The sequence below is a fragment of the Zootoca vivipara genome, chromosome Z2 (genome assembly GCF_965207765.1).
Source record: "Zootoca vivipara chromosome Z2, rZooViv2.hap1.1, whole genome shotgun sequence".
Taxonomy (NCBI): domain Eukaryota; kingdom Metazoa; phylum Chordata; class Lepidosauria; order Squamata; family Lacertidae; genus Zootoca; species Zootoca vivipara.
In genome coordinates this window covers 47,003,027-47,030,267 of record NC_142585.1, presented here as the reverse complement: position 1 = coordinate 47,030,267, position 27,241 = coordinate 47,003,027, and the positions used below count along the sequence as shown (strand labels likewise).

The 27,241-nt window shown below is 47.4% G+C and overlaps 1 protein-coding gene across 2 annotated transcripts in view; it reads left to right on the top strand.

The window, feature by feature from the left end:
* Positions 1–27,241, top strand: part of LOC118084239 (uncharacterized) — a 281,031-nt gene that overhangs the window by 40,237 nt on the left and 213,553 nt on the right. For both annotated transcript variants that reach the window (XM_060270659.2, XM_060270658.2), the window contains exons 6-9: positions 11,632–11,685; positions 12,586–12,639; positions 13,810–13,854; positions 20,443–20,496. In XM_060270659.2, coding sequence (XP_060126642.2) covers positions 11,632–11,685; positions 12,586–12,639; positions 13,810–13,854; positions 20,443–20,496 — 207 coding nt within the window. The remainder of the gene's footprint in view (positions 1–11,631; positions 11,686–12,585; positions 12,640–13,809; positions 13,855–20,442; positions 20,497–27,241) is intronic.

Genomic DNA, 27,241 nt, shown 5'->3' with positions numbered 1-27,241 from the left:
GGGCCGGTGATGGTGTTGTCCGGGTGTATGTGGCAGCAAAGTTGGCATCTGGGTTTATTGCAGGCTCTGGTACCAGTGTCCATGTTAAGTCTGGTGGTTGTATTATTGTGGGTGAGGAGTTGTTGAAGATTGGGTGGCTGTCTGTAGGCAATGAAAGGTCTTCCTCCCAGAGCTTGAGAAAGAGAGCTGTCATTGTCTAGGAGAGGTTGTAGATCTCTGATGATGCGCTGTGCTGTTTTAACTTGGGAGCTGTATGTGATAACTAGTGGTGTTCTGTTATTTTCTTTTTGGGGTCTGTCTTGCAGCAGGGTCTCTCTAGGTATCAGTCTGGCTCTGTTGATCTGTTGTTTAACTTCATCAGGTGGATATTTTAGTTCTAAAAAGGTTTGCTGTAGATCTCTTAGGTGAGATTCTCTGTCTGTAGAGCTGGAACAGATGCGGCTGCAAAGTAGGGCCTGGCTGTATACAAAGGATTGTTTGGGATGTTTGGGATGGTAGCTAGAAGCATGTAGATATGTTTGTCGGTCAGTTGGTTTTTGGTATAAGGTGGTGTTTATACTTCCATCCTGTATTTTTATAGTAGTGTCCAAAAAAACTGGCAGTGATCTACCCATTGTTGTAAAAAAAAAAAAAAAAAACTAGCAGTGATCTACCCAAAGTTTTTGAGCTTTTTTTGGGAAGCAAAAGTTGTCGAGTTTTTCTTAGGAGGCCAAAGTTGTGGAGCTTTTTGGAGAAAGGCAAAGTTGTGTTTTTTTGTTTTTTGCTTTATTCTAAGGAGATCACTGGGGGGGGCAGGGATCAACCAGGATCTACCAGGAACACCCCATGATCTACCAGTAGATCACGATCTACCTGTTGGACATGCCTGCCTTATGGGGTACACAAGAGCCCTTATTGCAGGGGTCAGTAAACTTTTTCAGCAGGGGGCCGCTCCACTGTCCCTCAGACCTTGTGGGGGGCCGGACTATATTTTGGAAAAAAAATAATGAACGAATTCCTATGCCCCACAAATAACCCAGAGATGCATTTTAAATAAAAGGACACATTCTAGTACTCATGTAAAAACACCAGGCAGGCCCCACAAATAACCCAGAGATGCATTTTAAATAAAAGGACACATTCTACTCATGAAAAAACATGCTGATTCCTGGACCGTCTGGGGGCCAGATTTAGAAGGCGATTGGGCCGCATCTGGCCCCCGGGCCTTAGTTTGGGAACCCCTGTTCTAGAGAGGTGGGGGAAGTTTTCCACTAAACTGGCCTGCTGCCTCTGTGTGATTAAGAATTAGCCGGTCAAGATGTGTTGGCGGGTGACAGCTGTTCTGAATTTAAAAGTGCTGTTATACAGTCTGAAAAAGTGAGGTCGTAAAAAAGGGGGGGGCTAAAACCCAGTCCACTACCTTGTAGCCCTTTTGTAATTTATGTTCTTGTTGATGACTTCCAGATCATGTTTCTTTGTGTAGGATTCCCCCCGCCTTTTTTTTTATTAAAAAAACGATTGGTTTTACAAGTCAGTATCGAAAGCTTTCATCTCTGATGCTGCTGGCCCTGCAAACTCCACATGAAATCTCTCAGAAAGCCCAGTTTCTCTGAGCAAGTGGTATCAGTAAGTCAGTGAAGGCAGCAGGGTCGGCGCTTCCATTTAGGCAAACTACCCCATTGCCTAGAGCGCAAAAAATGGAGGGGCGCTGACCAGCCTGCCCCCCACCCGCCGCCTGCCGCCGTCCACGTTAGCCCTACTCCGACAGCAGCTCCAGCCCCACCATGCCCAGCAGCAGCAGGAGCAGGAGGAGGAAGCCGGGCTCCGCTCCGCCCCTCGGCACCAGCCTCGCCCCCTGCACCGCCTTCCTCCCGCCAAACAGCTCCTGAGTCCTGAGTGTTGCACGCCCCCCCCCCCGCCAAGCTGGGAAGTGGGGATCAGGAATTGATGCCAGGAAAATGCTAGGGAGCCCGCTGCCAACTACCACGACGCCCCCACCAAGGGCGCGTCCTGGAGGAGGTGAGGCCGCTGTGGCTGCGGGATGCGCAGGGCGAAGGGCCGGGAAAGCCCTCGGGGCGCAGGGCAAAGAACCGCCCTGGTGCCTGGCAAGGACACGCCTCCGGGTTGCCTCTGCCAAGAAAGCTTGTTGTTGTTTAGTCGTTTAGTCGGGTCCGACTCTTCGTGACCCCATGGACCATAGCATGCCAGGCTATGGTCAAGAAAAGCTAGAATATATGCCAGGAAAGTTATAATATAAGAAAAAAGCAACCAGTGCTGTTGATAACGATAGTATAACGCATACAACGCGTTGGGGACAATTGTTTCAAAGAAATTTTTTACATCATTTGTCTGATTTGTGAACAAGAGACAATTACTTGTAAAGTGCCACAAAAACTTCAGAACTTCATGAGAGATGGAGTGTGGAGGGTGGCAAGTCCTCTCACCCCTGCTCCAGAATAACAGCCTGTGGTTTTAATGGAATTTTACTCCCAAATTATTGACACGGGCTACTTTTCTAGATATCAAACTAGAGTTAAAAATTAAAAAGATGTGTTAGAAACAATGCCAAACATTGTTTTCACTAAGCTTTTCAAAAACTAGGTTTATAATATGGTGTCAACTTCTCCCAAGAATTGAGTTGCTTCTGCCCAAAGATATGGGCACACAGTAATGAGTTCTGCGTGCAAGTGTGTCTGTGTGCACCTCTCCACCAAATAGATGTTGTTGCTGTTATATATGGCTTTTCAGTCCAAAACCCCCTTAACGTGGCAAATAGCATATTAAAACAAAATATAATAGAAGAGTACAATAGAAGGCCATCAATCAATCAATCAGCAGATAGAATAATATAAGACAGAAAAATCACAAGGTGGGAGAGACGAAAGGAAGTGTTATTGAGCTAGACGATTAAATGGTGCTCTCACAATCGCTTAGGGTGAAAATCCTGAACAGACAATAAAATAAAATACTTTTTTTTGGGGGGGGGGAGCATCCAGAACTAAAAAAAAATAGGGCTGCTTTCACCAACCTGTTACAGTCTGGAGCAAGGAGTACTGCACTTTACAGCCTAATAATAATAATAATAATAATAATAATAATAATAATAACAATAAGTTTTATTTATACCCCACCCTCGCCAGTCAAAACCAGGCTCAGGGTGGCTAACAACACTGAAATCACAGCAAAACATAACAGAAAAAACAATTAAATTAAAATACGGTTTAAAATATGATATTAGCCTTTTCTTCTCCTGAATATGTCCTGCAGAGCAGCTTCCCAGTAGTACACGTGAAAAGGATCTTGGTGTCTTAGTAGACTGCAAGCTTAACATGAGTCAACAGTGTGATGCAGCAGCAAAAAACAAACAAACAAAAACCCCTAATGCTATTCTAGGCTACATCAACAGATGTATAGTGTTCTGATCAAGGGGCATAACAGTCCTGTTCTATTCTGCTTTTGTTAGACCACACCTGGAGTACTGTGTCCAGTTCTGGGTGCCACAATTTAAGGATATTGACGAACTAGAACATGTGCAGAGGAGGACGACCAATATGCTCAAAGGTTATGAGGAATGGTTGAGGGTGTTGAGTATGTTTAGCCTGGAAAAGAGGAGATATGATAGCCATTGTCAAATATTTAAAGGGTTATCACATGGAGGATGGAACAAGCTTGTTTTCTCCTGCTCCAGAGGCTAGGATCTGAACCAATGGCTTCTACGTACAAGAAAGGAGATTCTCACTAAACATCAGGAATAACTTTCTGACAGTAAGAGCTGTTTGACAATGGAACAGTCTCCCATGAGAGGTGGTGGACTTTCATTCCTTGGAGGTCTTTAAGCAGAGTTTTGGTAGCCACCTGCCATGTACGGTATATTTTAGATGAGATTCCTCAATTACAAGGTGTTGGACTAGATGACCCATGGGTTCCCTTTGAACTCTACAATTCTATGATTCTATGTTTCTTTGTACCTGTAGGTTCAGTTCCTGGGGGGGGGGGGGGGCAGGTCCATTACGGCAAAGGGTTTGCTGCACCACCACCCTTTGTCAGCCAAAGCAAGATGAATCTGAACAGGGAGAAATATAAAGTAATACACTTGGGCAAAAATAAAAATGAAAATGAAAGGCACAAATACAGGATGGGTGACACCTGGCTTGAGAGCAGTACATGTGAAAAGGATCGAGGAGTCTTGGTAGACCACCAACTTGACATTTCCAGTGTTTTGTGTCATTCTGTTATTATGGGTCTGATAGCTTTTTGTGTTTTTTTGGCTTGCCACTTTCACAAGGAAAACCCACTGTTTACTGCTGAATCAGAACAAATGTCAGTCTGCAGAAAACCTGAAGGAAAAATGGTCCTGAACCAGTCCTAAAATAGCTCCTGAGCAGGATTTCACTTTCCAAGTAGCTGTGTTGGGGGTGGCCTGCTCACATATCCTCCCATCTGGCTCCTTTTGTTTATGCCATCTGATTGATTTATCTGGTTTTCTGATTTTCTGCCACGGAACGGCAGAAATGAATGTGGAGACAACATGAAAAGCGAGCTGTTGATGATAGGCAGAATGAACAGGAAAACAAGGGTCTTCAGGGGTCTTTCCCTAAGTAGAATCTGAAGCAAAAATCACAAGCCTGAATACCCAGCCCTGGACCAAATTATTCAACATCTTTATCAATGACTTGGATGATGGGCTTGAGGGCATCCTGAGCAAGTTTGCAGATGACACCAAATTGGGAGGGGTGGCTAATACCCCAGAGGACTGGATCACACTTCAAAATGACCTTAACGGATTAGACAACTGGGCCAAAGCAAACAAGATGAATTTTGACAAGGAGAAATGTAAAGTACTCCATTTGGGCAAAAAATAAAATAAAAAATGAAAGGCACAAATAGAGGATGGGTGACACCTGGCTTGAGAGCAGTACATGTGAAAAGTATTGAGGAGTCTTGGTAGACCACCAACTTGACATGAGTCAACAGTGTGATGCAGCAGCTCAAAAAGCCAATGCAATTCTGGGATGCATCAATAGGAGTATAGCATCTAGATCAAGGGAAGTAATAGTACCACTGTATTCTGCTCTGGTCAGACCTCACCTGGAGTACTGTGTCCAGTTCTGGGCACCACAGTTCAAGAAGGATATTGACAAGCTGGAACGTGTCCAGAAGAGGGCAACCAAAATGGTCAAAGGCCTGGAAACAATGCCTTATGAGGAACGGCTTAGAGAGCTGGGTATGCTTAGCCTGGAGAAGAGAAGGTTAAGGGGTGATATGATAGCCATGTTCAAATATATAAAAGAATGTCATATAGAGGAGGGAGAAAGGTTGTTTTCTGCTGCTCCAGAGAAGCGGACACGGAGCAATGGATTCAAACTTCAAGAAAGAAGATTCCACCTAAACATTAGGAAGAATTTCCTGACAGTAAGAGCTGTTCAGCAGTGGAATTTGCTACCAAGGAGTGTGATGGAGTCTCCTTCTTTGGAGGTCTTTAAGCAGAGGCTTGACAGGCATATGTCAAGAATGCTTTGATGGTGTTTCCTGCTTGGCAGGGGGTTGGACTGGATGGCCCTCGTGGTCTCTTCCAACTCTAGGATTCTATGATTCTAAGATTGACAATAGGAACAAGGGGGAAATAAATATCCACATCAGGATCAGTTGCTCCTGTGGATCCTGTGGCCTGAGGCAATTGCCTCACCTTGCCTTGTGGATGGGCCAGCTCTGCTTCCACCCCACCAGTCTCAGAGTTGGCCAGCTCGACCCCAGGACAGGAGCACTCTGCACTGCAACATGTTACTGCAAGTCCCACTTCTTTTGCCTCTGTAATAAACAAAACACAGAAAAGAAGTATGCCCTGATTTAGAGAAAGATTTATCGCTGTAGGTTTTTTTTTAATTCTAGAAAATATAGCAAACATAATGTAAAAGAGCAGGGGTGAGGAGAAACGAAAAAGGATCTACTCTGTGAACACAAATTTGCACACGCACGCACACAGTTTCTGAATCAGATTGTTTGGGGAAAGCAAAGGGTGTCGATTAATTTTTCTCTGTTGGGCGTGCATCAGCAAGTGAGGAGATGTGAGGAGATGTTGCCTGCTCAATTAGCAAGGTGTAGGTTAAAAACAGGACACTTCAGTGCCTAATTGAGAGCGGGAGCTTAATTAGCTCTGACAGCAATTGAGAGGGGTGTGGCTGCTGTGGGTTTGTTCCAAGGATGCTGTTCTCCAGAGCATCTTAGTAGCAGTTGGGCATTTTTTAAAAAAATTGTGTCTTCATCCATACGTGCCTCTTAAAGTTCCTTCCTTTTTTCCTTTTGGGCGGGGTCTGAATTGCACAGTGATTTAGACTTTCTCCAGGGGCTGTGAAGGGCCATAGCCTAGAGGCAGAATATCCTAGGTTCAATCTCCAATGGCATCTCCAGGTAGGGCTGGTAAAGCCTCCTTTCTGAGAGCTGCTGCCAGTCAGTGCTGACGATGCTAAAGTCAAGATAGGCTACATCCACAGCTTTCCCTTCATTTACAAGCCTGGTAGATGAAGGGAACGCTGTGGATGTAGCCTATCGTGATTTCAGCAAGGCCTTTGACAAGGTGCCCCATGATATTCTTGTAAAGAAGCTGGCAAAATGCGGGCTAGACAATGCTACCATTCAGTGGATTTGGAACTGGCTGGCTGACCGAACCCAAAGGGTGCTCATCAATGGCTCCTCTTCATCCTGGAGAGAAGTGACTAGTGGGGTGCCACAGGGTTCTGTCTTGGGCCCAGTCTTATTCAACATCTTTATCAATGACTTGGATGATGGGCTTGAGGGTATCCTGAGCAAGTTTGCAGATGACACCAAATTGGGAGGGGTGGCTAACACACCCAGAGGACAGGATCACACTTCCAAATGACCTTCACAGATTAGACAACTGGGCCAAAGCAAACAAGATAAATTTTAACAGGGAGAAATGTAAAGTACTACACTTGGGCCAAAAAAATAAATAAATGAAAAAATGAAAGGCACAAATACAGGATAGGTGACACCTGGCTTGAGAGTGGTACATGTGAAAAGGATCTAGGAGTCTTGGTAGACCACCAACTTGACATGAGTCAACAGTGTGATGCAGCAGCTCAAAAAGCCAATGCAATTCTGGGATGCATCAATAGGAGTATAGCATCTAGATCAAGGGAAGTAATAGTACCACTGTATTCTGCTCTGGTCAGACCTAACCTGGAGTACTGTGTCCAGTTCTGAGCACTACAGTTCAAGAAGGATACTGAAAAGCTGGAAGGTGTCCAGAAGAGGGCAACCAAAATGGTCAAAGGCCTGGAAATGATGCCTTATGAGGAACGGCTTAGGGAGCTGGGTATGTTTAGCCTGGAGAAGAGAAGGTTAAGGGGTGATATGATAGCCATGTTCAAATTATATCAAAGGATGTCTTATAGAGGAGGGAGAAAGGTTGTTTTCTGCTGCTCCAGAGAAGCGGACACGGAGCAATGGATTCAAACTACAAGAAAGAAGATTCCACCTCAACATTAGGAAGAACTTCCTGACAGAAACACCATCAAAGCATTCTTGACATATGGTTGTCAAGCCTCTGCTTAAAGACATCCAAAGAAGGAGACTCCACCACACTCCTTGGTAGCAAATTCCACTGTTGAACAGCTCTTACTGTCAGGAAGTTCTTCCTAATGTTGAGGTGGAATCTTCTTTCTTGTAGTTTGAATCCATTGCTCCGTGTCCGCTTCTCTGGAGCAGCAGAAAACAAGCCGGGTTTCGGTAGGCTAAATCCACCACAGATGGCTGCTTTTGTTCATTTGATTGGCACATATGCCAAATCAAATTCAAAATCGGGAGGTTTGCTTTTGTGAGAGGACTACCTCCAACTTCCAAAGTTTGAGGACATTTCCGGGCCGCTCCCTGCTCTTCAATGGAGCTTGCAATTTGCTCCGAGGCTTGCGATGAGGATGCCTCCGATAGAAACGTCAGCTCTGATAGCAGCTGCATGCAAAGTGGAATTATCTGCATGACTTCATTTTACCACTTGGCAAAGCCGGTCAGTCGTCATTCAGAATTTGGGCAGCAATATCTGTACTGAATCAGCAGTGCTCTCTCTCTGCAGCTGTTGTCCAAGAATTATTTCCCAACTAACAGATCTCCTTTTCTTGGCCCGGATTGAGGGGTGTGTGTGAATGTTGGGCTATTATTTATTTATTTATTTATACCCCACCCATCTGGCCAGGTTTCCCCCACCACTCTGGGCGGCTTCCAACAAAGATAGAAGTTGGAGAGTTTGTGGGAATTAGAAGGATGATGCAGTTAGAATCATAGAATCATAGAATCCTAGAGTTGGAAGAGACCACAAGGGCCATCCAGTCCAACCCCCTGCCAAGCAGGAAACACCATCAAAGCATTCCTGACAGATGGCCGTCAAGCCTCTGATTAAAGATCTCCAAAGAAGGAGACTCCACCACACTCCTTGGCAGCACGTTCCACTGTTCCACTGTCGAACAGCTCTTACTGTCAGGAAGTTCTTCCTAATGTTGAGGTGGAATCTTCTTTCTTGTAGCTTGAATCCATTGCTCCGTGTCCGCTTCTCTGGAGCAGCAGAAAACAACCTTTCTCCCTCCTCTATATGACATCCTTTTATATATTTGAACATGGCTATCATATCACCCCTTAACCTTCTCTTCTCCAGGCTAAACATACCCAGCTCCCTAAGCCGTTCCTCATAAGGCATCGTTTCCAGGCCTTTGACCATTTTGGTTGCCCTCCTCTGATATGGTCAATATCAGTTGATATTGCACGGAAACTAACAGGAATCACTACTCATCTACCTGCCCCCCCCCAACACCTGGGAAAGCACTGGTTGATTTTCTTTTCATTTCATTTTAAAAAAGAACCCTTTTATATTTGTACAATAGCCATTTTCTTCATAGAAGCTCCAAAGATTTGGACCACATTTTAGTTTTCCCACGTGTTTAGGAAGCTGAAGATAAAATTTCCACTTTTACAGAGGGGCCGGAGGGGAAAGCAAGATTCAAATATACAGCTTTGGCTCTAGCAAGCTAAAAAGAAATTCCTAGGGACAGGAAAACCTGAATTGTTGTTTGCGCTTATCTAGTGGCAAAAATAGGGTTTTCCTGGGGAAAGTAGTGGCTGTGGCGGTGGCAGCGTTGGCAGTGCTCTGACACGGACAGGGAAAGACCTACCGGTATGTCTAGAAAGTACAGGGCCAAGGGTAAGCGTGGAGAAGCCCAGACTCAAAACCCCAGACCTGTAAGAATTTCCCAGTGTGTGAATAACTACTGGAAGTGTTAATTATTATCCTGCATATTCTGTGGATGTAACCTATCTTGATTTCAGCAAGGCCTTTGACAAGGTGCCCCATGATATTCTTGTAAAGAAGCTGGTAAAATGCGGGCTAGACAATGCTACCATACAGTGGATTTCTAACTGGCTTACTGACCGAACCCAAAGGGTGCTCATCCATGGCTCCTCCTCATCCTGGAGAGAAGTGACTAGTGGGAAGAGCCACAGGGTTCTGTCTTGGGCCCAGTCTTCTTCAACATCTTTATCAATGACTTGGATAATGGGCTTGAGGGCATCCTGAGCAAGTTTGCAGAAGACACCAAATGGGGAGGGGTGGCTAATACCCCAGAGGACAGGATCACACTTCAAAATGACCTTAACAGATTAGACAACTGGGCCAAAGCAAACAAGATGAATTTTAGCAAGGAGAAATGTAAAGTACTACACTTGGGCAAAAAAATATATGAAAGGCACAAATACAGGATGGGAGACACCTGGCTTGAGAGTGGTACATGTGAAAAGGATCTAGGAGTCTTGGTAGACCACCAACTTGACATGAGTCAACAGTGTGATGCAGCAGCTAAAAAAGCCAATGCAATTCTGGGCTGCATCAATAGGAGTATAGCATGTAGATCAAGGGAAGTAATAGTACCACTGTCTTCTGCTCTGGTCAGACCTCACCTGGAGTACTGGTCAGACCTCACCTGGAGTACTGTGTCCAGTTCTGGGCACCACACTTCAAGAAGGATACTGACAAGCTGGAACGTGTCCAGAAGAGGGCAACCAAAATGGTCAAAGGCCTGGAAACGATGCCTTATTAGGAATGGCTTAGGGAGCTGGGTATGTTTAGCCTGGAGAAGAGAAGGTTAAGGGGTGATATGATAGCTATGTTCAAATATATCAAATGATGTCATATAGAGGAGGGAGTAAGATTGTTTTCTGATGGTGTTTCTTGCTTGGCAGGGGGTTGGACTGGATGGCCCTTAGGTCTCATCCAAATCTATGATTCTATGATTCTATGAAATACATCTACCTGCAGTACAAAAAAGGCATTTAACCGTCAAAGTGAAGGATGGCGAAGAATCCTATGAGAAAGGGCCATAGCTCAGTGTTAAGATACTGTACCTGCTTTGTACTCAGAATGTCACAGGTTCCAATCCTGGTATCTCTTGGTAGGGTGGGAATGTCCCTTGTCTGATGCCCTGGAGAGCTGCAAGAATCTTTAAGCGGAGGCTTGACGGCCATCTGTCAGGGATGCTTTGATAGTGTTTCCTGCTTGGCAGGGGGTTGGACTGGATGGCCCTTGTAGTCTCTTCCAACTCTATGATTCTATGATGATGATGATCATCATCTAGCCCAACTCCCTGCAGTGCAGGAATCACAGCTAAGCATACCCCCGTCCTGAATTTCCAGTACAGAACAAAATGTCTAGGCGGGGGAGGCGAAGGGAAGGCAATGGGGAGGACAGCATGGTGCAAACATACTGGCAGGAGTGCTGAATTGGCTCTGCTTGTGCATTTGCACTGCAGTACCCTCTTCGCTGTTTCAGCCCACCCTGTCTCAGCCAAGGTGTCATTTTCTTAAGTGAGTGGCAACCCCAGTCTTTCTCCATCTCTGTTTCTCCATTTTTCTTGGACTTCCCCTCCATTGGATCTGTGTCACTTGCTTACGTAGAAGAAACCAAACTAAACAGCACAACAAAGATGGTGATGGTATTTGCAGGGGTGTACCCAGGATCAAAACTGGGGGTTGGGGCAAGCCATGGTCGTTCAGGGGCAGGGCCAGGGCATGGGAGGGGAGGTGCCATAAAGTGGGAACGTGGGCAGGGCTACGGAGCCCAGGTGAAACTGACTGACTGCTCACAGAGGTGATCCGTGCGCCCGGGATTTTGAGGTCACCCTGGCCAAAGAGCTGAGCCCAAGGGAGAGGAACAGCTTTCCCAAGGCTGCTGCTCGCAACTCGGGCCGCCGCCTTGCAGGATTCAGCCGGGGAGGGAGGGGGCGGGGGACCTGCTTTGCAGGGCTCACTGGGGCACCCCCTAGAGGCTGGGCACCCTGGTAACCCCAAAGGAAAGGACGGCTTTGCGACGCGTCTCCAGCTCAGCTGCCGCGCCGCCGAGAACTCTTCAAGGGCTAGTCAACTCCGTGGCCATCGTGAAGCAGGACGATTTAAATTTTATTTTATTTTTTGGTTCTGGGGGCGGGCAGCTGCCCCCCTGCCCCTCGCTGGGTACGCCCATGGCTATTTGTCCACCTCTGGTCCTGACCCATCAGTTGAAGAAGAGCATTCGAGGAAAAGTGTTTTCTTTGCTATAGTCTTGTTGAACTACAATGCACAAGCCAAAGTTGTGCTAAGTTTCCTTCTCTTTTTCAGGGCCAAAAAGGTGATCCTGGGCTATCTCCCGGAAAAGCGTGGAATGGTCAGAAGGTAAAACTGCATTTATCATTTAATACAGTGATGGGCAACCTTTTGAGCTCGGTGTGTCAAAATTCACAAAAAACCGAGCATAACTCGGGTGGTGTGTCACTTCGAGAAAAAAACCTATAATTTCACGATATTTATAGTTTAAATAACAAAAATGTATAATTGTAATATATAACTGTATTTAATAAACCAAAAAACTAATTATTTAACCAAAACAAAACAAAAACCCCTTATTTATCACAAAGTGCCCAGAGTTGTTGAGCTTTTTGGGGGGAGCTGCTGACCAAAGTTTTGGAGGGTTTTTTTTTTGGAGTGCAAAAGTTGCTTTGCTTTTTTTGGGGGGGGGGTGCCCCAAAGCTGCTGCGCTTTTTTGGGGGGGAAAGAGAACAGAAATAAATGACGAATAATACCTTTGCTGGAACTAACACGAAAGGAGATTAACGGGAGAGGATCTCAAATGGGAGACCAGCAGGAAAGGGTAAGAAAAAACGGGGGTTTGCTGGGAAATACGGGGTACTTGGCAGCTATGTGTCTTATTTTCAGGGGATGTCTTATTTTTTAATTACATGTCCAGCCTAGCCTCTTCCTTGGCGCCCTCCAGAACTGCGCCTATCACTATGTCTTATTTTTGGGGTATGGCTTATATTGCGCAAATGCTTAGAAATCCTGCTACGGCTTATTTTAAGGGTATGTCTTATTTTCGGAGAAACAGGGTAGGCACTTAATTTTGTACAAGTCAGATTAGAAAGCTTTATATATATGGTGTGGATACGGTCTTCCTGTTCACTTGCACAACCATGAGACCTAGGCACCCTTCTTTCTTTTTTTTAAAAAGAAAACTAAGATTTGAAGGGTTTTTGAAGGTCAGACCAACAACAACGCAATTTATACTTCTGGTTACAGGGTGATGTCGGCTTGCCTGGATTGACAGGGCTTCCTGGATCACCTGGTAGGAAGGTAAGCTATTTCTATTCCTGATATTGGGCACAATCTGTGGGCATTTTCTCACCTCTGTTGGAGCTTACAGTGTTTTGGTATGGACCTCACCTGGAGTACTGTGTCCAGTTCTGGGCACCACACTTCAAGAAGGAGACTGACAAGCTGGAACGTGTCCAGAGGAGGGCAACCAAAATGGTCAAAGGCCTGGAAATGATGCCTTATGAGGAACGGCTTAGGGAGCTGGGTATGTTTAGCCTGGAGAAGAGAAGGTTAAGGGGTAATATTATAGCCATGTTCAAATATATCAAAGGATGTCATATAGAGGAGGGAGAAAGGTTGTTTTCTGCTGCTCTAGAGAAGCGGACACGGAGCAATGGATTCAAGCTACAAGAAAAAAGATTCCACCTCAACATTAGAAAGAACTTCCTGACAGTCAGAGCTGTTGGGCAGTGGAATTTGCTGCCAAGGGATGTAGTGGAGTCTCCTTCTTTGGAGGTCTTTAAGCAGAGGCTTGACAGCCATATGTCAAGAATGCTTTGATGGTGTTTCCTGCTTGGCAGGGGGTTGGACTGGATGGCCCTTGTGGTCTCTTCCAACTCTATGATTCTATGAGGTAGCAAAACATCGCCCTCTAGTGGCGTCTATACTGTTACTGCAGCTAAAAAAAGCTTCCTTGTGTGTTTGATGACCCTATATAATGTTGTATACATGTGACTCTCAAGCTTGGGTTCAATTTTATATCTGCTTACAGTGACTTCAAAAATGGGCCAAAAATGGATCAATAAAATTTTAAAAATCATTTTGTGCGTGAGGTTTTTTTTTTTTTTATCAAATCTCTTTGAAAGTCAGATTTTGTCTAATCTTTAATGAAATCTCATCAAATTATGATACAGGGAAATGAGGTTGTAAAAAAGGTCATCCCCCTAATGCAGGCATCCCCAAACTTTGGCCCTCCAGATATTTTGACCTACCACTCCCATGATCCCTAGCTATCAGGAGCAGTGGTCAGGGATTATGGGAAATGTAGTCCAAAACATCTGGAGGGCCGAAGTTTGGGGATGCCTGCCCTAAAGGCTACCCTAGGCCTCCTTGCTCATACGCATTGAACCATGCACGATTATTCTTCTAGCATTTTAAAAAGATCTTTCCATAAAATCAATTTACCTGAATTTTTCTTCTATTGAACAGGGACAGAAAGGATATCCAGGACCAGCGGGTCATCCTGGAGACCAGGTGAGTGGCGCTTGTTGTTGTTGCAGCTACTGCTGCTGCTGCTGTTGTTGTTATGTTCTGTTTCAAGAGTGACTTAACTAGTTGTGGCAGCTGCCCTTCCCTTGGCAGGTGCTTGATTGCTTCAGAAATAAGTCAAGTGTCTCCCTCCTCCCCACCCCCACCGCAAATCAAGAAATAGCTCTGGTTATTTCCGAGCAAGAAATAACTGTATAGTTAAAGGTCCGTATAGTTATAGCAAAAGATGGTATGAAGCTCAACATCAAAAAAACCAAGATCATGGCCACTGCTCCCATCACCTCCTGGCAAATAGAAGGGGAAGAAATGGAGGCAGTGAGAGATTTTACTTTCTTGGGCTCCTTGATCACTGCAGATGGTGACAGCAGTCACGAAATTAAAAGACGCCTGCTTCTTGGGAGAAAAGCAATGACAAATCTAGGCAGCATCTTCAAAAGCAGAGACATTACCTTGCCAACAAAGGTCCGTATAGTTCAAACTATGGTATTCCTGGTAGTGATGTATGGAAGTGAGAGCTGGACCATACATAAGGCTGATCGCCAAAGAATTGATGCTTTTGAATTATGGTGCTGGAGGAGACTCTTGAGAGTCCCATGGACTGCAAGAAGATCAAACCTATCCATTCTGAAGGAAATCAGCCCTGAGTGCTCCCTGGAAGGACAGATCCTGAAGCTGAGGCTCCAAGACTTTGGCCACCTCATGAGAGGAGAAGACTCCCTGGAAAAGACCCTGATGTTGGGAAAGATGGAGGGCACAAGGAGAAGGGGACGACAGAGGACGAGATGGTTGGACAGTGTTCTCGAAGCTACAAACATGCTCCAATACTTTGGCCACCTCATGAGAAGAGAAGACTCATTGGAAAAGACCCTCATGTTGGGAAAGATGGAGGGCACAAGGAGAAGGAGACGACAGAGGACAAGATGGGGAAGACACTTGACAATTGTCCACTGTTCGACAGTGGAATTTGCTACCAAGGAGTGTGGTGGAGTCTCCTTCTTTGGAGGTCTTCAAGCAGAGGCTTGACACGCATATGTCAGGAATGCTTTGATGGTGTTTCCTGCTTGGCAGGGGGTTGGACTGGATGGCCCTTGTGGTCTCTTCCAACTCTATGATTCTATGATTCTATGACTCATTTTGGAGGTCAAGGAGATAAACAACTACCTGACATTTAGAAGACACCTAAAGGCAGCCCTGTTTACCGTGTTTCCCCCTTTTTAAGACACCGTCTTATAACTTTTTTTCTCAAAAAAACACAAGGTGTCTTATTTTCAGGGGATGTCTTAATTTTTTATTACGATTTTTTTTATGGATCCACCCTGGGGAGCAACTTCTTTTAAAAAGAGACACGGAAAAAAGAGCAAAAGCAGCGGTGAGGGAGGCACTTTGTGCATGCTTAGAGACCACCCCATCCCCAGCTATAAACCCACCCCGGCTTTCCAAGACCCCTTTTCCCCGGCACTGGACTGGTGGGGGGGATGTGAAGGGGGTGTCTCTCTGTGCATGCTCAGAGGCAGCCTCGTCCTGGGTGCCGCTATGGGAGGGGAGGGAACTCACCTAACCATGACCCAGATCCCGGCTACGACGAGGCACCGTGCGCCGGCAACGGACTGAGCCGGAGCCCCTGGCGCAGGCCGGCGCAGGCCAGCGTTGAGCTCACTACCGGCCCCGCCGAGCGCAGCCACGGGCCCATCGCCCAGCCCACCTGCCTGCCTCCCGCTTCCCTGCCCACAAAATTCCGGCGGCGGGCCATGCAGCCCACGCCGCTCCAGTGGGGCGGAAGGGGCCAGCAGCGCTTCCGCTGCCGTCCGTGCCCTGGCACCGCAGAAGGACCCGCGGGCCTCCCGCCGCCGTTCTGCCTTGGGCCATGTGGCCCACAACGTTCCGGCGGCGCGGAAGGGGCCAGCAGGGCTCCCGCCGCCGCCCGTCACCCTAGCAGGGCCAGCGGGGCTCCCGCCGCCGCTCTGCCTTGGGCCATGCGGCCCACAATGTTCCGGCGGCGCGGAAGGGGCCAGCAGGGCTCCCGCCGCCGCTCTGCCTTGGGCCATGCGCTCTGCCTCGCCGCTCTGCCTTGGCACTCCGCCCGGTGCTGCTCGGCGCTGCGGAACGCTCCACTCTGCAGCCGCCTGTTCCGGCAGCGGGGCGGCAGGCCTCCTCGGCCGGGCCACGAAGAGGCCAGGCCTCCTCGGCCGGGCCACGAAGAGGCCAGGCCGCTGGCTGGGCACTCTGCCCGGCACTGCTGTGCGCTCTGAGCGCTCGCTGCTGCGGAGCGCTCCACTCTGCAGCCGCCTGTTCTGGCGGCGGGGCTGCAGGCCTCCTCGGCTGGGCCAGGAAGAGGCCAGGTGGGTGGCTGGGCGCTCCGCCCGGCACTGCTGTGCGCTCTGAGTGCTCAGCGCTGCGGAGCGCTCCACTCTGCAGCCGCCTGTTCTGGCGGCGGGGCTGCAGGCCTCCTCGGCTGGGCCAGGAAGAGGCCAGGCGGGTGGCTGGGCGCTCCGCCCGGCGCTGCTGTGCGCTCTGAGTGCTCGGTGCTGCGGAGCGCTCCACTCTGCAGCCGCCTGTTCCGGCAGGTGGCTTGCCGCTGCAGCAGCTGGTTCCAGGCCCCGCTGGCTGGCTGGGTCCTGCTGGCTGGCCGGGGCGCTCGGCGGTCTCGCTGTACACGGTATGAGAGGTATGTCTTATTTTCGGGGGGTGTCTTAGATATAGCAACTCCTAAAAAATGCTGCCATGGCTTACTTTATGGCTACGTATTAAAAAGGGGAAAACACAGTAGGGAAGTTTTTAATCTGTGATATTTTAATGTATTTTGGTATTTGTTGGAAGCCGCCCAGAGTGGCGGGGAAACCCAGCCAGATGGGCGGGGTATAAATAATGATAATAATTATAATAAGAAGAGCATAATCAGACACATATAATAAAACACATGTAATACATAAGACAGACATAGATATTAAATGAAGAGGTTTGCACTCCAAAGGTGTCTCTGGGGGTCATTTGTTGGATTCTGCTTTGGTTTATGGTGGGGCCCCTCATGCTATCTCAGTGCCATGCAGCTGCCGAACCATGGAGGGCAAAGCCTGTGGAGATGTGCGTTCAGTTTGTAAATGTTTCCTGATGTTTTCAAAAACCTTTATGTTAGGGATATAGCTGTACATTTACTTCCCCTCCCTCCCTCCTGTCGTGCATTAATGTTTCAGCTGGAGCGGACTGAATCACTTCTTAAAGGAGGAGGCTGTAATTTAATTTTCTCCTACTCCCACCTCACCCCTTTTCTGTTTAGATTAGCATGATGTTTACAGTGAAAAAATAAAGAAAGAATGAACTCGATGAATGGCAGAGTCTGTTAAGCTGGATGTGAAAGTATTTTATACACCAATTCATTCAGCATGGAATCTATTGCTGGGAATTCAACATTCAAGCAGTTGGGGCTTCGCTCAGGACCTTCACATCTTTTATTATTGCGTTTAGAACCCACGTATCCTCCAAGATAGGGGCACAGGTGGCGCTGTGGGTTAAACCACAGAGCCTAGGGCTTGCCGATCGGAAGGTCGGCGGTTCGAATCCCCGCGACGGGGTGAGCTCCCGTTGCTCGGTCCCAGCTCCTGCCCACCTAGCAGTTCGAAAGCACGTCAAAGTGCAAGTAGATAAATAGGGAAGGGAAACTTCCATGTGCTGCTCTGGTTTGCCAGAAGCGGCTTTGTCATGCTGGCCACATCATCCGGAAGCTGTACCCTCGGCCAATAACGTGAGATGAACGCCACAGCCCAAGAGTCGGTCACAACTGGACCCTAATGCTCAGGGGTCCCTTTACCTTTACCTTTATCCTCCAAGATGCTCAATCCATACTATCCTCACAACAACCAGCTGAAAGCTGGTGACTGGCTTAAGGTTGCCCAGTGAATATCATGGCCGATGAAGTTCAGCTCAGAGTAGACCCATTGAGATTAATGAAGATGGGGACAAGATTTGGGGAAGACGATCATGCTGAAAAAGTGGGAAAATTTGTGGGAGAGAGATTCTAAATTTACACCTAATTATGATATAAAAGAAAATTAATTAAAAATGCAAAACGTTGTTGAGTTGTTGAGTCGTGTCTGACTCTTCGTGACCCCATGGACTAGAGCACGGCAGGCACTCCTGTCTTCCACTGCCTCCCGCAGTTGTGTCAAACTCATGTTGGTAGCTTCGAGAACACTGTCCAACCATCTTGTCCTCTGCCGTCCCCTTTTCCTTGTGCCCTCCATCTTTCCCAACATCAGGGTCTTTTCCAGGGAGTCTTCTCTTCTCATGAGGTGGCCAAAGTCTTGGAGCCTCAGCTTCAGGATCTGTCCTTCCAGTGAGCACTATGATTCTATGATTCCACTAGCTGACCCAGCCACGCGTTGCTGTCAGCCATATGTCAGGAATGCTTTGATGGTGTTTCCTGCTTGGCAGGGGGTTGGACTGGATGGCCCTTGTGGTCTCTTCCAACTTTAGGATTCTATGATTATATGAAAAGGGCAGGGGGAGGGAAGACGCTACTTGTGGTGAGAACACGAAGAGAAGGTTGGATTCTGTGAAGCAAATGCTAGTTCAGTTAGTCCAGGAATGGGGAAATGGTGGCCCTCCAGATGTTGTTGGACTACAACTCCCATAATCCTTGACTGTTGGTCATTGTTGGCCAGAGCTGATGGGAGTCCAGTTGGAGTCCAATAACACCTTGAAGGCCTCAGGGTCTCCCTGGTGTAACCAGGCTCTGAGTTTCTCTCCCCCCCTCCATTTTTATTAATTTTAACATAAAGCATATTACATAGTCAAACATTTAGTCTCATTACATTTGTTGTATTTACAATTTAACTTTTACATTTGCCCATATTATTGTCTCCTAGTCTTGATTCTCAAATTAGAAATTCAACTTAACATTAAAGACTTCAACTTAGGACTCAAAATTACAAATTCGACTTCCACAGTACTTGCTTCTGCTATTTTAAAATTCATATATCTGGTTGTGTTGTATAACATTCCTTATAGTTTCGGTTCATTTTTGACTTTCTTCATATCATTATCAAACCTTTATACTCTTACTTATATACTTATATCTTCTTACTTAAGCCCCCCCTTGCTATACATTGTATTTGTATTTTCTATCTGTATATCCAATAAAGATTTCTAATTTGTTGTTGTGGATTCATTTCCTTCTGCGAGTAATTTCTGCTTAAAGATGTTATTTTAATTCTACTATCTTGTCTATGTATGTTATAAATTTACCCCATTCATTCATGTACATCCCACTGCCTTGCTGTCTTATTATCAATGTTAGTTTTGCAATCTCCATGTTCTCCACAATTTTCTTTCGCCAGTCTTCCACTGATGGAATTAGCTCTTGTTTCCAAACCTGAGCTAAAATTACCCTCACTCCTGCAGTCGCATAAAGGAACCATTTCATGTCATCTTTCTCAACATCTTTTCCCACCATTCCCAACAGGAATGCCTCCAGCTTCTAATTTATTGCATATTTTAAGATTTTTTTGATCTCATTGTATATATCCTCTCAATATTTCTTGACTTTTTCACAGGACCACCACATGTGTATAAAGTTGCCTTCCTTAGACTTGCATTTCCAGCATTTCGTATCTCCTGACTTGTACATTTATGTAGCTTAGTTGGTGTAAGGTACCACCTGTATATCATCATATATATATATTTTCTTTTAAGATTGTACATGCCGTGAATTTAACTACTACATTCCAAAGTTTAAACCACTCTGCATATTCTATATTGTGACCAAGGTCCATCGCCCATTTAATCACAACACTCTTAGTTTCTTCATCTTTAGTGTTCCATTCCAGTAGGAAATCGTAAATTTTGATATGTTTTTCACCTCACTTGATAATACTGTTTTTTCTAATATTGTCTTAGAGTGCTCGAATCCTTTTGATTTCCTATCCTTTATGAACACACTATATATTTGTTGATATTCCCACCACCCCTGTAGATGATCTTTGAGTTCTTCATATGGTTTCATCTTTAACTCATTATCTTGCTCTATCAGTATATCTCTGTACGTTAACGATTTTGTTTTCATATTTATTTTTTTCACCGACAAAGCCTCCTGGGGTGATAACCAATCTGGCGTTTTCCTTTCAAACCATTCTTTATATTTGGACCATACTTCGAATAGCGATTTTTTTTACACAGTGATTTAAAAAGTCTTTGTGTACCCTCACCTTATTGTACCAGAGGTACGCATGCCATCCATACCGATTTTGGAATCCTTCTAAGTCCAGCACTTCTACATTATCTAGTTTAAACCATTCCTTTAACCATACTATACATGCTAATTCATAATATAGTTTAAACTCTGAGTTTCACTGTGCTTCTTTTGCGGATGGGTTCCATATGCGCTCCTGATGCTCTTTCTGTCAGATGGATCAAATTTCATGCACAGTGCCTACTATGAACCTGTTGTCCTTATCAGCATGGCATCCACCATGTTGAGAAATATGAATTATTATTATTATTATTATTATTATTATTATTATTATTATTAATTCTTCCTATTCCCTGCCCTGCTGCCCTTTCCTCTCTCTTTTTTTACAGGGTGAACGAGGATCTGACGGGAATCCAGGTGCCAAAGGTTATCCTGGCAGGCAGGTGCAGTAAATCTTACCGTGCTGTGTACAGCATAGGGGTTTGGTGGGCAGGCAGGTAGATGGCTACAGTGTCCCACAATTAGTAAGGGATTCAGTCCCAGCTATAATGTGTTTGCATGCCAGTAGTGTGATTAGGTACCGTGTTTTCCCCTTTTTAAGACAACGTCTTATAAATTTTATTTCTCGAAAAAACACAGGGTGTCTTATTTTTTGTGGGGACACTGAAAATGCATGTAGGAGGGAACACACACACACAGAAAAGCACACTTTCATTTCAGGGACAAGGAAGACAATACATTATCATATTTGCATACCTTTAAGCTGGTCAAAAACTTATAGAAAAACCAAAGGGAAGAAAAGGAGGACTGTGAGCTGAGAGTGGGGCATAGGTGGCTCCAGGGCCGGCGTCCATTAAGGCGAACTAGGCAGCTGCCTAGGGCGCCAAAATGGAGGGGGCGCTGGCCAGCCTGCCCACCCGCTGCCCCCAGGTGCTGCCTGGGGCTGCCTCCACTGCGCCTCTCAGCTGTTCAGTGGAGGCAGCCCCAGGCTCCCACTCCCCATGCAAAGCGTGAGCCTGGGGCTGCCTCCTCCGCGCCTCTCAACTGTTCAGCGGAGGCGGCCCCAGGCCTGCGATCCCCTCACGCCTCTGGAGAGCTGCCGGAAGCCACTGAGTTCGGCGCCCCTTCCGCACCCCTGATGGCAAGGCACCCTGGCGGTTAATCGGTTAATACTTAGACACTGCTCCTACAGATTGAAATTTTGCCTCACTACGAGTGATAAATATGATGTGTTATTGGAGAGAAAAGACGTGATGCTACCATCAAAAAACCATGAACAATTGCTCTAATTACACAAAATGTAAGCATTTAGTACAATTTATACCAAGTAATTAAGTATAATGTGATGTTTTGACGCAACACATAATATGAGTGGCATTTTATTGTTTACTAGTATCTTGAAGCCCGTTAAATTAACGGGTGCTAGAACATGCAATTCCCCCCTCTCCCCCTCCCTTCTTTTCTCCAACCACACGTGCCGGGACTCTCCTGGGGTGCCACCGGCGCTGCTCCTCTGTCGCTGCTCCACCTCCTCCTCCTCCACTGCTGCGGTTCATGCCTAGGCAGGGGAGGGGGAAAGGTAGGGGCGGCCAGGGCCCTCTTTCCTTCCTGCCCTCCCCCTGGGCTCGAGCCTGCTTTTGCGAAGGGTTAGCGGGGAAGAATGAGCAGCATCCCTCCGCTGCCACCAGCTTCTTGCTGAACGCAGCAGAGGCACGGGGTAGCAGAGGAGATGCTTCACGGAGCAGGGAAAGAGGGGCAGGCGGCGGGCGGCTGCCACCCGCCCCTCCTTCCCTGCTCCCTGTCAAACATCTCCTCCCCCCCCCCCCGGGCTGCTCTTCCTTCCTCCCCCATGCACTGTCCTCGCTTCTGTCTGCCTCTGACCCTGCACCGCGAGGGAAACAGTAGGCAGAGGGGTGGGGGGGAGAGAGAGTGCGTGTGCGTGACGCCCGCTTGCTGCTGGTCGTCGGGGGGGAGCAAAGGAGAGAGAAAAGGGGGGAAAGCAGCCTCCTTCTTCTCGCCTTTCCCAACCCACCCAGAGCTGAGCCCGCCACACACCAGGTGGGGGAAGGGGTTGGGATGCGGCGATGGGGTGGGGATGGGGAACGGCGGCGGCGGGGACACGAATGCCCCGGCGGCGGCGGGGAACGCACACTTGCGTCTCAATCCCTCACGGTCCCTTCCCCTCTTCCCCTCACGCCATTAATCGGGAGGCGAGGCGCGGAACAGCAGTTTGGAGGGGAAGCCGTTGAGGGAGAGAGAACCGCATTCCGCTCCCCCCGGCTCTGTGTGCGTCCAGTCTCTGCGTCCAATCCCTGTGTCCGTGGGGCACATGCTCAGTAGCACGGAAAACGGGACACACGGAATCTGGATGCAGAGACACAGGGACTTTATTATATAGGATGTTTACTTGTTTAGTACACTGTTTGCTTAATTGTTCCATATCCTTTTTTCAAAACCATTGGTTTCTCATGTAAATTATCAACATGTTTTCTCTTAAATAAATAAATATTGCAGAAAATAATAGTATGCAACTATTATTGCTCTACATAAAACCTAAAATTTATGTCTATTAGTTCACAATTTAACATACTGAGAATTAAAGGAGTCAAATTCCTATGTTTTTATCACTCGTAGTGAGGCAAAATTTCAATCTTTAGGAGCAGGGTCTAAATATTAAAAGGGACCCAGGTGGCGCTGTGGTTAAACCACTGAGCCTAGGGCTTGCTGATCAGAAGGTCAGCGGTTCGAATCCCTGTGACGGGGTGAGCTCCTGTTGCTTGGTCCCAGCTCCTGCCAACCTAGCAGTTCGAAAGCACGTAAAAATGCAAGTAGATAAATAGGAACCGCTACAGCGGGAAGGTAAACAGCGTTTCCATGCGCTGCTCTGGTTTGCCAGAAGCGGCTTTGTCATGCTGGCCACATGACCTGGAAGCTATACGCCGGCTCCCTCGGCCAATAATGCGAGATGAGCACGCAACCCCAGAGTCGGTCACGACTGGACCTAATGGTCAGGGGTCCCTTTACCTTTACCTAAATATTAAGCAATTTGTCTCAAATTTGAAATTTGACTATGTTTATACCATATGCCTGAGATACGATCAAGGGAGGAAACCTTAAAAAAATATATATATATATTTTTTTTTATGACCCACCCTACTGAGCGCGCACGTGTCCAGTTGTTAGGCAGACGGGTTTTAAAAAAAGAAAAGGAAAAAAGAGAGTGCGGCCTTTGGGGTGGGGTGGGGCAGTGGAGGACACGCTCCACACTCCAAGCTCCTCCCCTCATGCGCCTCCTTGGCCAATCACCGAGCGGGAAGGCGGGTGTGTGTGCCAGAAGGGGATCTCGCCTAGGGCGCAAAAAACCCTAGCACCGGCCCTGTGCAAAGGAATGGGACAGGACATGTACACAAATGGCTCAGCATGTGCCAGAGTGCAGGCAGCACTCTGGACTGCCCCGACCCACATCTTTCCCACTATGCGCGCCTGTTGTTGCTGTGTCTAAAATAATAATTGCTGGTTGAACTGTGGTGTGAAGGGCAGCTGTGTTGTGTTGTGTTGTGTTGTGTTGTGTTGTGTTGTGTTGTGTTGTGTTGTGTGTGTGTGTGTGTGCTTATGGGAGGGAGATGTTCTATAGCTGCACCTCCTCTCTTTGAGGCAATGCAGTTGTTTGATGAAGGGAACGCTGTGGATGTAGCTTATCTTGATTTCAGCAAGGCCTTTGACAAGGTGCCCCATGATATTCTTGTAAAGAAGCTGCTAAAATGTGGGCTAGACAATGCTACCATTCAGTGGATTTGGAACTGGCTGGCTGACCGAACCCAGGCATGGGCTCCTTCCCCCACTATCACTCCTCCTCCTCCGATGCCGCGCATGGCACCTGCGGGGGCGGAGCGGCCTCACAGAGCAGGCAGCCGCGGACCCCTTTGCACCCGCAGCAGCCCCCGGGCCTGTCTCCCGCTCCCTGTCCTCCGGAGGCGAAACCAGCAGCATCGGTGGCCACCACCGCCTCCTCCTCCTCCATCCCAACCCCGGCGGCAGAGCCCCTTGGTGGCCAGGCACCCTGGCGCATTGCGCCACCCAGCCCAGGCCTAGAGACGGCCCTGTTTCTGCTGGCCATTCCCTTATTTTCCGCATTTTTTTCATGTTACCATCACTACTACAAGGACTTTTGTACACCATTTCCCCTCATATGCACATTTATATTTTTGGGTGGCAAGCTGTGTCACAAAGTTCAGACACATGGGAATTACAAAGGACATCTCTGTTTCAGTTGCTCATGGGCTTAGGGGGTATAAATTAGGTGAGCTTGTACTAACATGCAAAGGGAAACAAATTTCTCTCCCATTCCTATTCTAAACTTCCACGGTTATTTACTCTACGCCAGTTGCCAGACTAAATGAAATGGAACGATCTCCTTCCACCTCCAACTTCTATACTTCCAATTCAGGAAGGCTCTGGACGATAAACCCAGATCCCACTGTCAAAATGTTTGTTTGCATACTTCTGCCATCAGGCCAAAGTTAACAACTTTGCCTCCGACGCCTGAACCAAAAAAAGAAGCCAAAGTTTCCAACTTTCCACTGTGATGCAAAACCAAAACTTGCCAAAAGGAGAAGTAATGAAAGCACCGAATAAGGAAAGTAAACATAACTGAGACTGAAGAGGTTAGTTTGGGCAGCTGTACTACCGTATATTGGTCCCAGAGGATAAGAAACAGGGCTATTCTGCGCCTTCCCCCCTTTGAATAAGCTTCTGTTGGTGAAAAAAGCACACAAGCCTTCAGGGACATACCCAGGATCAAAACTAGGGGGCAAGGGGAGGGGCCAAGGCATGGGAGGGGAGGGGCCACAGTGGGGACGTGGGCGGGACTACGGAGCCCAGCTGAAACTGACTCCGGTCTCACCTAGGTGCCGGGGCTCCACTGACAGCATGCAGCCAGGGCGCTCGCTCTGGCCTGCCGGGCTGCCCCCAGTGCACCATGGCCAGGACCCCGGCGGAGTGCACAGCCGTGGGCGAGAGCAGCGCTGCCGGTGGGGCTGGTGGGCAGAGGCGGAGGACAGGCCGGCGGAGCGTGAGTTCGGCATTCCCGCCCGCCGCGCTGCGCCCTCCAGCTTCCCATCGCGCTCTCTGGTTCCCCACCACGCTTGGCCTTGCCAGAGGGCGTGACGGGGAGCTGGAGGGAGGGTGCGGCATGCCACGGGGGCGGGAATGCCGAACTCACGCTCCACCGGGCTGTGCTCCGCCTCCGCCTCTGCCCACCAGCCCCGTCGGCAGCGCCACTCTCGCCCACGGCTGCGCCGGCCCTGCTTCTAGGGGGCAGTTGCCCCCCCTGCCCCGCGCTGGGTATGCCCATGCAAGCCTTTGGCTTAGACAGAACGTTGCATCAAAAAAATATGAAAGGTGGAAACTTACAGAGAGAAAGGATTCCAGGTGTCTCATGGCCTCTAGTGCTGTGTCTTGAATAAACTTTTTGAAAAGTTGGTTCAGCCATGCAGAGATAAGTGGACATTTGGGCCCATTGCTTGCTTACTTATTTATATTTAGTATTATTATTAACAGGAACGTAAAATGGGCCAAAACAACAAAGAGTCTTGTGACACATGCCAGGATTTCTCTATTAATAACCGAGAAAGAAAACGGTTGATTGATGGTGACTACACTGGGTCAGGTATGAATCTGAAAGTCACTTCCACAATCTCCCACCCATTCAGAATGACCAACGTCAGTTAAAAGCTTGCATGCCCTTTTCAGCAACATAGGCTGGCATACAGCTAGGGTTCAGGGCAGGCCAAGCCTTTGATGCTCCTTTTATAGAATCATAGAATAATAGAGTTGGAAGAGACCACGAGGGCCATCCAGTCCAACCCCCTGCCAAGCAGGAAACACCATCAAAGCATTCTTGACATATGGCTGACAGCAACGCGTGGCCGGGTCAGCTAGTAGAATCATAGAATCCTAGAGTTGGAAGAGACCACAAGGGCCATCCAGTCCAACCCCCTGCCAAGCAGGAAACACCATCAAAGCATTCCTGACAGATGGCCGTCAAGCCTCTGCTTAAAGACCTCCAAAGAAGGAGACTCCACTACACTCCTTGGTAGCAAATTTCACTGCCAAACAGCTCTTACTGTCAGGAAGTTCTTCCTAATGTTGAGGTGGAATCTTCTTTCTTGTAGCTTGAATCCATTGCTCCGTGTCTGCTTCTCTGGAGCAGCAAAAAACAATCTTTCTCCCACCTCTATATGACATCCTTTTATGTATTTGAAAATGACTAGCATATCATCCCTTAACCTTCTCTTCTCCAGGCTAAACATACCCAGCTCCCTAAGCCATTCCTCATAAGGCATTGTTTCCAGGCCTTTGACCATTTTGGTTGCCCTCTTCTGGACACGTTCCAGCTTGTCAGTATCCTTCTTGAACTGTGGTGCCCAGAACTGGACACAGTATTCCAGGTGAGGTCTGACCAGAGCAGAATACAGTGGTACTATTACTTCCCTTGATTTAGATGCTATACTCCTATTGATGTAGCCCAGAATTGCATGGGCTTTTTTAGCTGCGGCATCACACTGTTGACTCATGTCAAGTTGGTTGTCTACCAAGACTCCGCGATCCTTTTCACATGTACTGCTCTCAAGCCAGGTGTCTCCCATCCTGTGTTTGTGGCTTTCATTTTTTTGGCCCAAGTGTAGTACTTTACATTTCTCCTTGTTCAAATTCATCTTGTTTGCTTTGGCCCAGTTGTTTAATCTGTTACGGTCATTTGGAAGTGTGATCCTGTCCTCTGGGGTATTAGCCACCCCTCCCAATTTGGTGTCGTCTGCAAACGTGCTCAGGATGCCCTCAAGCCCATCATCCAAGTCATTGATAAAGAAGTTGAATAAGACTGGGCCCAAGACAGAACCCTGTGGCACCCCACTAGTCACTACTCTCCATGATGAAGAGGAGCCATTGTTGAGCACCCTTTGGGTTCAGTCAGTCAGCCAGTTACAAATCCACTGAATGGTAGCATTGCCTAGCCCACATTTTCCCAGCTTCTTTACAAGAATATCATGGGGCACCTTGTCAAAGGCCTTGCTGGAATCAAAATAGGCTATATCCACAGCATTCCCTTCATCTACCAGGCTTGTAATTCTGTCAAAAAATGAGATCAGATTAGTCTGACATGACTTGTTTCCGGAAACCCATGCTGAC